The following is a 12,635-nucleotide window of genomic DNA, read 5'->3' as shown; positions in this document are numbered from 1 at the left end:
CTGGGATGTTCTGGCCACATTATGTAGGGTTTGACCCTTCACGATTGTCTTTTTCCTCCATCTGCCCCTAGACAAGGCGAATTTAGGACTGATCTAAGCACATTGACAGGCAAGGCAAGGGTGATTTTGTCTTCAAAGCAGAGGATTCATGTTTCCCATGGCATTTGCCCTTCTCCCTATTCGAGATAACCACAGAATGTAGCATTTGGTCCTGGGTCAATTTCTGTGGGCTCCCCTAGCCTCCCACAGTCTGGCACTCAAAGTCTGGCACCTGAAAGATGTCTTTGTGTCTGGGAGACTGACTGGGCTGTGTTAAATGTGTCATGGAGATAGCCCAACCTAGAAGCATGGAGCTAGATGCTTTGAAATGTCTGGATGGAATCACTTCCCCAGTTTTCAAATGACCACTTTGGCACTGGCCTGGAAGGGCCACCCATGCTCTGGCTTTGATTTTCCAGTTCTGATTTCTTAGTGAAATGTCTTTTCTCCCTTATCCACAGTTCTCAAGGCAAACTTCCTGGAGATGAGAGTTGAGGCCTCAGGTATGTAGTCTACCCCCCCCCCCGATTATAGAACCTTGTTACACATAAACCTTCTTTATGGGATCTGAGTTTTTGGAATACCGTGTAGGCCCAAAGGGTGGAAACTCACCTCCATGCCTCAGTTCATTACCCTATTAATTACACGACCCTTACACTTACTGCCTTCCAATTCTGAGGTTCTCTGCATTTTTAAGTCTCTTTCTTCTTTCCTTTCTTTCTGTCCACACCAAACTACAGTGTAGTTTTACAAATTGTCTTTGAATCAAGTTTATTAGGATTCCTAGGCTATGACATTTGGGGCAAGTACATTTCCTGCTCTGAGCTTCAATTTTCCAATCTGTAAAACAAAAAGGTTGGAACCTTCTAACTCTGACATCCTTTGGGTCTGTAAGAAGATCAGTAACCTCTGTGTTGGTATCATAGCAGGTACTAAGTGTCCACCTTAGTATCTGTAGGACTTCATTCCTTCAGTCCAAATCACTACTTCAGGTACCCCCATGAACCTTCATCCTTAGTCATTTATATTTGTCTAATGTAAAACACTTTCATATCTATTAGCTCATTTGATCCATAGCAAATGCCAAAAATAGGGAGGATATTACGTATTTTAACTCAACAAATAAAGGAACTGAGGTTCCGAGGAGATATGTAACTTGCTAAGGTCACAGGAGCCATGGAAGACCATGGAAATCTCTTTCTCTATTTAGGAGTTCTGATTGTTTGACTCTCAGATTGCTGGCATAACATGGATCAATATACACATAAATGAGACCCAGGTGTCTGGAGCAGAGCTGTCCATGTGCTCCCCAGGTTTCCATTGTTTTTTTATCACTGCCAGTCCTCAGAGGTCTGTGGGTAGATAAGGTTTTTCCTTACCAGCCCTCATGGAGGTGAAGTCCCAGTAAAAGGCAGTTTAGAATTACTGTAGTGCCACAAAGGCTGTGGCCATGTTGGGGGTGGTGACCTCAGAGATTTCAGGCTTCTGCATCTCCTGTAGACTTTTGGGGGGTTAGAGTTGAAGCGGAAGGCACACAGTTTCTATTTCTGATTATAGCACCATCTTAGGCCTGTTTTATGAGTTATAAGGACCTTTACGTCGACAGCGACTGTTGATCAGAAGATTAGCGCCCAATTGTACGGTTAGGTACCTACCAAGCGAGGCCCCACTGCTCAGTGACTGTTTAGTGCTTGACCAGTCCTAGTTAATTCCTTACTCTCTTCTTTCCCTTACAGGTTGGCCTCAGAAGACCCTTTCCAGGCTCTGAAAGGGTCTTCCTCAAACCCTTGTGTGCTGAGTGAATTTGTGCTGACGAGTATCTCCTTTGTGGCCCTTGCCCTTCAGACTTTGGGGTGCTGTAGAATAAGCTGCACGTGTCCTAGAACAGGTCTATTGCTCCTTTGTGTTCTGTCTTCATTCCCTCACAAGTTCTATCTCGAGTTCCTGTAGGACTGTGAATGGCCGAACTCCCTCAAGCCGGCTCTGCAAAAACCAAGCACTCCACTGACTGATCTGAGTTGAAGAGGGAGAACTCGGTTTTCAACTCTTCTCTGAATTTCCTGCCTCCCCAAAAGGACACGAGTCTCTGAGAGAATTGGGGCTAACGAATGATCTCAGAGGTCTTACCCTGAACCAAAAGCTACTTGAGTTGGGGTCATTGCTTACCTTGGAAGCGGGGAGCTGGAACGTTTCCTGAACAATGGAGAATCATAACATGTCTCTTGCTAAGGATATGTACCCTGGTGCCAGGTCGGAGCACTGGCGCTGCAATATGTTGCCAAGAACCTGTGTGCTCCCGCATGCAGCCGCTTAGGACAAATCTGCAAAGCATGTTTTGCATGTCAAAACCTAGGTCTCTCTGAATTAGTCTTCCTCCTGTTTTCTCCTGACAGCTTCCTTTCCAAGCAATTAAGAAAGAAAAAAAAAGTTGAAAACAATTCTCTGAAAAAGGGAGACTGTGTTTCTACTGCAGGAGTTCCAATTATGGGTCAAATGCTGGGGAAACAAAGTTCAGACGGATCAAGGCCAGGCAGCCGTCAGTGTTGTATCATGTTTGCCTCCTGCAGATAAACTTTTATTTCCTAAAAAAAAAGCAGTCCTTAACCCAGTGCCCATGGATTCAGGAACTTCACGAAGCTTCTCAAATGGTATGCAGAATTCTACGACAATGTGCCTTTCCTTGGGAGATATCCATAACATTCAACTGAATTTTGAATGGGCCTGTGACCCAATACAGGTTAGAAACCATAGCCCGGACATAAAACACTCTTTTTACAACCCACAATGTATTTGATTGGAAGAGCCTTCCAATGTAATAATTTAGTCTAACTGCCTGGTTTACCATTGGGAAAACTGAGGCAGAACAAGTTAGCAGCCATGTCTAAACAAGATCCCAGGCCCTTGGACTCTTATTCAAGGTCCTTTGCATTACACCACACTTACCTAGCAAAGGACAGTATGCTAGGTGGCTTTAGTGGTCATCATTTTGGGGGTTTGGCCTTTACCCTCTTGCGAGCCCCACATATTTGCCACCAACTGAAAACCTTCCAGACATAAGCTCCTAGTCTTCCTCATTTGCCATGTCAACCGTTGGAAAGGAACTAAAACACAGTTTGTGGAGTGAGTCAGACATCTGAGGAGTAAACATTTCTGATTCCTGACTGTTGAAGGGAAGCTGCTAGAGAAAGTGCCATAGCCTGTTTTGAGGGTCTCTGTGGCCCAGTGTGGGAGAAAGGGCTTTCCAACTTGGACCCTTCTAGCAAGGCCCTGCTGGTGTACTGACTACAATACTGAGAGAGAAATGGAGGCATGGGAGTGGGGGAGGCCAGAGGGTGAGATAGAGGGAGATGGAGGAAGGCAAAGAGAGAGAGAGAATAAATATGAATGAGAGATGAGAGTATGCACATGTGCCCAAACCAACTCTGAGCTGCCTTTGGAAAGGCAGTAGTCAGTCACTTTCGAGACTGAACTCTAAATGTGGCTTATTGCTGAATTAGTAACACATGGGCTAAATACATGGAGAGCCCACTGAGAGCCTGTCTGGAAGTAATTGAGTGGAAACTCGAGGTCATTCCCAACGAAGACAGGCCCAGGTAGCCACGTTGGACTCTCTCAGCTCTACTTCATCTCAAAGGCCAAGTTGCCAAGAAACCCAGAGCAAGAGAGCCAGCCAACTGGCCACCATTCTACCAGCTGCTCACCCCCAAAGGGAATCCCTGTGAGACCTGCTCTTCTCACCCCGGTAGTACTTGTTGAGCCCAGGTCTCAGAGCTGTGGCCTCTCTGCTGTCCCATTAGATGACTAACTAAAGCAAGCAGGTGTGCAGGTTTGCAGCCTCAGTACCTTTGAAGATGGTAGAAACATGATTTCACTTTGATTTTCTTCATGTGGAGGATACCGCAATCAGCACTACAAATACTGAAAGATTATTGAGAAGCGGAGAAAGCCACTGCAATCCCAGTAAAACAGGTGTCCCAGAAATGTGGCCATGACATTGCTGTGTGTTTCCTGGGACACTGATTGAGAGTCTTGCCTAGAGAGTTGGAACCACCAGTCTGGTTGGAGGCCCCAGAGCAGTGGCCGGCTAGCTCTGCCTCTGCCCTGGGCTATACCCAAAGAACGGTTAAGAATGAAACTAGAGTTTCCCCTTTCGCACTCTGATTAAAAGAGCAAAAGCTTTCCGTGGTGAGGCTCACTGTCGTGGAATGAGACTGGCCTGAGCCAGGCTGGAGGGATGGATAGTCATTCAGTAGAGGCTATGGGAAGGGGATGGTAATTGGAGAGTGGCAATTTCAGGAAGTTATCCACGTGCCTTGACTGGCAGGTTAGAGAAAGTGGCCGTGGGTGAAGTGTGAACATGTAACTGATAGGGGTAACATTTACTAAGCACCTATTAAGTGCTAGGTGCTCTAGACACATGATCTCATTTAGTCCTTCAACTTGCAGGTAGATGCTGTCCTCATTTGCAGATAAAGGTCTGTGGCCCAGGGGGCTAAAGGAACTCACCCAAGGTCACACAGAAAGTAAATAACAGAACTGTGACTCGAATCCAGGCCTCTCTGACTCTGTTCCCCATGTTGCTTTCCCTGTGCCACACAGGCCACATCACTGGAGCTGGCACAACTCACACTCTTGCCAGCCTAACAAAATAGTAAAAGGAAAGCATTTGAGGGGAAGGAGGGAATGCAGGTCCAGTTTCCAGGGGAGCAAAAACTGGGCTGGAAGGGATTTCTTACTGGGACTTTCTCCTCACCTTCAGTATACCCTGTAGGTAGTGTTTTACAAAGATCATTGAATTTTACCTTGTGAGAGGAAAGATTTCTTTTTCAGTCGGTAGTTTTTAAGTCCTTGGCTTAGCTGTTTTTCAAAGAAAAAAAAAAGGTCCCGTGTGTGTCCTTGTCCTTCACCAAGTTTGTAACATTTCAGCCCAAGACACTGGCATCATCCAGTTCAAGAAGCCAAAAAGGTCTCAGGACCTCTCAGCCAAATTCCTACCAGGATTTTCTGCAGTAACAGCAAGTTACGAGATAATTTAGAATAAGAAACATTATTGAAGTTTTTGTTTAAAAAAGGGAGTGTGTATGTGGGGTGGTGGTGGTGTCTAGCCACTGAGGGGCAAAACTCAGCATTCAATTATAGTAATGAAATAGTGTCATGTAGAGTGCTAAAATAATTGGCTATCATGGAGAAGTATCCTTTCATTTTCAAGAAATTCCTTGATTGTTAATAAGTAGAAAAAAATAAAGTAGTAGAGAAGTATTTCTGTGAGTAGAAAAAAATTGCTTTTGAGAGAATGTAGATCAATGATACTGTTTTTAATGTAGCTGCAGACAAATGGCCTTGACACATTACAAGCCCAGAAAAAGCTTCAGAAGCATTTAATAATTGCAGAGAAAAGCAAGACACCGTGAAGAGCTGCTTTTGATGAAGAAAAGCCTTCATTTTCATAAGAAAAGAAGCACTTGGTACCAAGCACATTAATAGATGCTAGAAAGACTGCCTATGTGAAATACATGTATGAAATCAGAAAAAAAGATGTGATCCTGGGGCCCGTTCATGTGACTTTCAATAAAGTATGCAGACTGTCTAGTATTAATGGCCTCCATTTGCAGTTTTGTCATGGAAATAATCTCTGAGCATAGGAGATGTGACTGCAGCTACCATGCACTGCTCGAATTATCTTTCACGGAACCTTTTTGTACCTGGGAATCTCAGTGTGCAGCCTGCTTTTCACTACGCCCTTGTCGTTTCCTCGGGCCTCACATCACTGCAGGGTAGGTGAAAGCTCCATTTTACAGATAAGGAAACTTGAGGCTTGGGGAGATGAGAAATGATTTGCCCAACATAACACACGTAGGGATTGATAAAAATGCAGGCCTGGAAGCTGCAGCGGCCTCCCTGTTTCTAATACACCAACAACCCCCAGTAGTAAAGGAATCCTGATGATAAATTGAGAGGATGCTTTGAAATGGGACTGATGGAAACAGTATCTGCAAGTCTTCCTACTCCAAATGTCCATCATCAGCCTGAGCATCAGCGTTACCTGGGAGCAAGTTAAAAATGCAGGTTCTTGGGCCCCACCCCAGACGTGTGGAATCAGAATCTGTATTGTAATAAGACCTCGAGGAGATTTCTATATACATGAAAGCTTGAGACACACTGAGACAACAAAGCAGGTTGAGGAAGGAGGTCTCTTGGTGAGGCAAAAACCAAAAATGGTGGATAAGTCCCGTCTGGTATGTGGGGAGGGTTTACAGAGAGTGTGTGCTTAGCTGCCTGCATCTCACTCTGCTTTGTACATGATGACCTGTGGATGAAGTTTCTCCACTGCAGAGAATAGTGAAACCAGCCTAGGGAATAAGAAGACTGAATGTTAATTGACTTTCAAATCTCTGAGCATCAGAGGCAGTGAAAAGGACACTTGGGGCAGTGGAAACAGCTCCTTTCAGGAGCCACAAGAGTCCAGATTCACCTGTCACTCTCTAATGCAGAGCAAGTTCCCCTCACCTCTTCTAGGCCTCAGATTGTCTGTCTTTAAACCAGGTAGTCTCAAAGAGCCTTTTCAGCTTGGACATTTCTGTTATTCTCAGCTGTGGGTTTTACTACAAACCTACGTTGTAAAGAAAACATGGACATCTCTACTGGGTTTTGTCTGGCCGTAGTCAAGCATCTTCAGTTCACATAACAAGGGTTTTTTTCTGGGAGGAAGTCTCACAGTCCTGACAAAACATTAACGGGAACGGCAAGGAAGTGTGATGGGCATAACTAGTTCACCAGCTTGAAGTTGGCCAGTCTTTTAATTAAAGTACGTGTAAGAAGGCATCCAGACTCCTTTGAGAACCAGCCACTTCAAACCACATACTTGGGAATCAACTCCCGTGTCCTGAATAGGGCTTGCTTTACATGATTTAATAAACTGCTCTGACTCGGGCTTTTGAGGAATAGTTTATTGAGGGTAAAAGGGGCCTACAAAAAGAGAAAGCTCCTGCCCACCCCCATCTCTACTCATCTCTCAAGCTGACTCTGATATCCCTTAGCTGAAGACAGCTGGCCATAGTCTAACCTTTTCAAATGCAGAAACAGACCCAGAGAGGAGAAGGGACTTGCCTAAGACTACACGCCAGAGCCAATGGCAGAAAACAGGTGCTCCGAGTACCAACCCCTGGGTCTTTCAGTTCTACTTTCTTTGGGTGACTAGTTTACCAGAATCAAAACATCTGCTTCTGGTAGCAGAGCACATACTGACGGGGACCAGCTGGCCTTCCATCAGGGTACTACTTTGTTTCCATCACATGCGCACACAGCAACAGTCTAGGCACAGCAGAGCTGATGACAGAGAAGTGACATAACTTGCCCAAGGTCACACAGGTAGGAAATTGATTTGGACCCACGTTTTCTGATTTCACAAGGTTTCCTGAGAAGCTACTTCTCTAGGGGAGGAGGAACAGCCCTCCTAACCCTCAGCCCTGGAAAACGTCAGGAGCTCTAAACTCTTAATTGCTGCAATCCAATTGCTTCAAAACAGATTGATTTTCCCCCCTGTTGGAGTTTATCCTAACAGTTTTATGACTTGCAACTCTGCAGAACACTCTTACGTCCACCATTTTGTCATCATAAGAGCTCTGTAAGGTAGGTAAGACCAGGTATTTTGCCGCCATTTGACAGATGTACAAATTGAGGCCCCTAGCTTTCTATTGCTATTGTAACAAATGACTACAAATAGAGCAGCTTGAAGCAATATCCATTTACTGTCTCACAGTTTTTTTAGGTCTCAAATTCAGCATAGCAAGGCTGGATTCTCTTCTTAGGGTATCACTGAAGTAAAATCTGGGTATCAGCAAGGATGTCATCTGGGACTCAGGATCTTCTTCCACGCCCACTGGCTTTTGGCAGAATTCAGTTCCTTCTTGTAGGACTGAGGTCCCCATTATTTTGACACGTGCCCCTATCTGTCTTCAAGGTAACAATGGCACCTCGAATCCTTTTGCTTCCCCTTCTGCAACTCTCTGACTTCCTAGTCTGCCTTTGCTGTTAAGGGCTCACCCTTTCATTGGGGGGGGGGATTTTGTTGGGTAGTGTGTATAATCCAGGATAGTCTCCCTCCTTAATCACATCTTCAACATCTTTTTGCCATGTAACCACAGTCCTGGAGATTCAGACATGGGGTCTTCTTGGGGGCCATAAAACAGCAAATGCCTACAGAAGCCCTGCCTTTCTGCACAAAGACATGTAGTTGTCAATGCCTTAATCCTGGGGAAGATTCGAGGTGCACACAGACACAGTTGGGCAACACACCAAAGAAAGTGGTGGCTGGAGTACAAGGGGGCCCCTTGGAAGCTGATGTATTTCTAGATGGCACCTTGATGGCGGTGACCAATCCCTTAACTAGTCTGATTGTTTCTAGGAGGAGGGGGGCAGAAGCGGTTTCCCCAGAGGCTGAAGCTGAGATGTGTATTCCCTGCATCTCTTGATACTTGACACTGTTACATGCAAAACGTGTCTCTTAAGTGCTTTGCCTGGATTTACTGGGTTTGCCCTGGTAGTATTCCTGTGAGGTCAGTACTGGCATTAGCCCCATTTTACAGATGAGAAAACTGAGGCACACAATAGTTAACATCATTTGCCCAAGTTCCCACAGCCGGGCAAAGGTGAATTTAGGATTCACACTCAGACCATGCCTTTAACTAATGCCCTGTTGTTCCCACCAGAGTGGGAAAATTCTCCTAGAGGAGAGGTTGAGGCCACATTGATTTCAAAGTCCCTTGCACCTTGGATCTTCTAAGCTTGCCCACAGGGTCCTAATATTCTGGTAACCCAGGTCAGCCCAGCTGAGTTTTCTGAAGGATTTGGTTACATTTGGAAGCTTCCTGGGCTTTAGGGTGCCAATGGAGTGCAAAATGAAGGTGCCCATCCTTTTCTCAGAGTCCAGGCGGATGGGGTCAAGATGGGTCAGCCCCAGGAATGCCCTCTCCAGAGCAGTGTTTCCACTTGGGAACCTCCCTATTTTGGTGTACATTCAAGTTGTATCACTTCCTCTGAACTTCTGTAAGCCCATTTCCTGAAGACACAGACCCTCAGGATGCCCCAAAAGGTGCCTGAAATTAAGACTGCAAAGGAGGGCTTTCCTGTTCCTGGAGAATAGAAACAGGCAGCCGCCTTCTGTATCACTACCCTTTCCCAGCCTTTGGCAAGCCTGTGGGAACTGAGTTTTCCACTAGTATTTCAGCCCTGGATTTATTCTTGTACCTTCTGCTTCCTCAGCTACTCCCATCTAGGTCCCATGATGCTGGCAGATGCCATCCTACTGTAGTTCCCAGAGCCATCTGGATGTAAGGTAGGAGGGGTATGCACAACCTCAGTCCTCACCATCACTCACCTCTTCTTCACCTCTGCTAGCATCCTGCAGGACTCAGAATTCTATCTCCCTCTGGGTCTGAGATCCAGAGGGGCTCCGTAGAGACTGAATTCCTTTTTTGCTCTCTGTGTCTTCTTTGCTAGCCATTGCTGGTAAGACCCTGTCCTCTAACCCCCCTGGAAGGAACTCAGACACCATTATCCATATTCATGACTTAATCATCATGGGCAAGTTGCTTCACCCAAACACCTGAGGTTGGCCCTTAATAAGTGCTCAATTAATATTAGCCAGTACTAGTGATGGTAGCGGCTGCCTCAGTTGCTATCCAGGAATGGAATCTTCTTTACACCCATTCGGGGCTTCCGGATTATGCTCTGACATTCAAGATCTTCCCAAATGTTATGCACCAGGTTTTGTGTATCCCAATTGGCTAGAAACTGTCATGTCTCTTGGCGCTATAATGAGGCACCCTGATCCCCACCATCCTATCTAAGCTGGCCCCATACATGCCTCAGTTTCCCCCATATTCTCATGCAGGAGTTTTATGCCAATAACCCAGGCCCAGCTACTCTGCCCTGTGCAGTTGTCAACAGTCAGGTCTGGAGCGTCCCTATGTCCTGAGGTCTGACAGGAGCTCCTTCCTATGACAGTTCAGCTCTTGGTGATGTGGCTTGGGTACCTTCACGCTCTGATCACCCCTTATGCTATTCTGAGGAGCAACTGTCTTTCCCACATTCCCTTACCCTCCCCCCCTCCTACATGTTGCACTCTTACTGTCATTACAATTGTGCTTATTATGTTTCTTCAAAGGTACTGAGTGAGGGGGTGGGGAGGTCCTAGAGGGGAGAGGAAAGAAGTACTATTCTGATACTGGCTGATTTTACATTTAATTGGAAATTAACACTGGGTTCTTGACTACCCAGGTTGTATTTATATCCAGCAAGAAATCACATTATTTTCCCTGAAGTGAATAAGACATCACAAAATGCCTTAGGAAATAGGTCTACAGATCCTTTCAATGAATTTGAAGAGTTCTGGGAAAGGAGCATTGGCAGCCCAGTAGCCAGACTGGTCCTACTGTGGCAACGGGGAAAAGGGACTCAGCCCTGGCCACGAGTAGACAGGTTAGGAGGATCACATCTAGAGCATTTGCATGACTTTTTTAAAAAATTGGGGACCAGTGTGTTTCTCCAGGGCCCATCAACTCCAAGTCAAGTCATCTTTCAGTCTAGTTGTGGAGGGCGCAGCTCAGCTCCAAGTCCAGTCGCTATTTTCAATCTTAGTTGCAGGGGGCGCAGCCCAGCATCCCATGCTGGAATTGAACCAGCAACCTTGTTGTTGAGAGCTTGCACTCTAACCAACTGAGCCATCCAGCCACCCGCATTTGCATGACTTTTGCTTTTAGAATTCAGGGCCTTGGAACTGAAAAAAGGCCCACAATGGAGTTGGGGTTCTTCTGGGACCAAAGGAAGGAAACAAACATAGTTGAGCATCTATAGTGTGCCTAGCATGAAGTGGGAGAGGCCAGAATCCTTCAGCCTTCCCAGATGTGGCATAAGAGAGTGGGGATTGGGAAAGCAAACAAACAAACAAACAAACAAACAAAAAAACCACCTGGCAGGCACATTGCATACTTTTTATATACATTGTTTCATTTGCGCTTCTCCACCGCCTCATTTTACTCCCTTTTACAGAGAAAGACTTGAGATCCACAAGATTGTGACTTGCCCAAGGTGACATAGAAAGTAAGCAGTGAGAGCTAAGATAGAGGTGGGGGCCCATAGGAGTCCTGCGCCTGTACAAAGATGGCACATTTTCATTACCGAAAACTTCTCTACCATGGAAGACCCCCAAACCCACTGTTGAATTGGTGTTTGGGAAAAACAAAAGCTTTTCACTGTTTGTGCTGTGCTGTTGGAAATGGGGCAAGGGGAGGAATAACTAACAGTGTGGCCAGTGCCTGAAGCAAGCTCCAGAGAGGGAAGGTACAGGGCCATCTCTAGATTATGTGAAGCCTTTGTATGAATTAGGAAAAAACATGGCTTGGGGAAGATACTTTATGGCCATCTGCCAGAAAATTCTAATAAATGCACAAATCTCTGATTGAAATGTCAGAGGTACCCCTAGATAGGCCCATCACTACTGCATTCAAAGACCCTGGGAAGGTGCCCAGAAGTGTAAAGGAGGTAAACTAATCATGGGACTAACGCAGACATTAATGAGGGTGCCTCAGATTAATGTAAGGCCAACAAGGTCATTGTACAGATCAAGGCCTGAGATTCTAAGGGACAAGGAATCCTGGAAGCTTAGTGGGAAGAAAGGGCTTTGAATTTAGAGTATTAGCTTACATTTTCACAGCCCTGAAAGCTTTAGGATGCTGGCTGGTAGTTGAAAGAATTAGACAGTGGAGGAGGGAAAAGGCCTAGCAAAGTAATTTTACACTGAATTTCTCCTTTATTCCTCACAACAGCCCTGGGAGAGATAGCGTTATCCACATTTTAGAGGTTAGGAAACTGAACCTCTACAAGGTTAAATGACTCAACTTCAGATCACACAGATATTAACTGGTAGTGCTGGGATTTGACCCCAGGTGTGTTCAACACCAAAAATAGTTGTTTTCTCCCTTCACAACATAACATACATGTTGGGCGTTTGAGGGTGTGTTTACTCAGTAAAAGCTGGTGCAGTGTTGGAGAATAAGGAAGCTGCACAAATCACATTCAAGGGCCCATGATCCTGGGCTGGGCAAAGGGTAGTAGCCAACACCCAGGCCACGGTGATGGAGGGCATACCATTGCACCTGGGGTCTCCCTGATCATCAGCAACTTTTCCCCATTCACACAGTGTCTTCAGTAAGAAGACACCATGTTTTCCTTCCTCCCCATCCCAGACTTCCATGCAACCATAAGGCATCTACAGACATACACACATCTAGATATACGTGATGCATATCTTCTTCGATTCTGGGTTCAGCAGGTGTGGCCATGGAGACACCTCCTTATTTTTGCCAACTTGGTACCAATGTGAAAGTATCTGAAAGCCATATGTAGCTTTTCTCTTTTGAGCCAGACAGTGCTACGATCCTCAAGCCCAGCTTCCATAACCTATGGTCGAGATTCCAGTCCTCCAGACGACTACCTCCATTCTTACTATCATCTCAGCAGCTGTCTCCAGATCTGAAGGTCGGCACGGAGGTGAGGCTGGGCCTGGCAGGTTGAAAGACTAGCAACTTCCCTGATAC

General features: G+C 45.7%; 1 protein-coding gene across 6 annotated transcripts in view; it reads left to right on the top strand.

The window, feature by feature from the left end:
* OPHN1 (oligophrenin 1) overlaps positions 1 to 4,903 on the top strand; it is a 304,832-nt gene extending 299,929 nt beyond the window's left edge. For 4 of the 6 annotated variants that reach the window (XM_019753610.2, XM_019753608.2, XM_074323227.1 and 1 more), the window contains 2 exons: positions 501 to 542; positions 1,776 to 1,912. In XM_019753610.2, the coding sequence (XP_019609169.1) occupies positions 501 to 534 (34 nt within the window). In that variant the 3' untranslated portion in view covers positions 535 to 542; positions 1,776 to 1,912. Of the gene's footprint in view, positions 1 to 500; positions 543 to 1,775 lie in introns of all 6 variants that reach the window. The other 2 variants (XM_019753605.2, XM_019753604.2) reach the window with 2 other exon arrangements.
* Positions 4,904 to 12,635: the final 7,732 nt, after the last annotated feature.

This window comes from Rhinolophus sinicus, chromosome X, assembly GCF_036562045.2.
Source record: "Rhinolophus sinicus isolate RSC01 chromosome X, ASM3656204v1, whole genome shotgun sequence".
Taxonomy (NCBI): Eukaryota; Metazoa; Chordata; class Mammalia; order Chiroptera; family Rhinolophidae; genus Rhinolophus; species Rhinolophus sinicus.
This window is presented reverse-complemented; position numbering and strand designations above follow the sequence as displayed.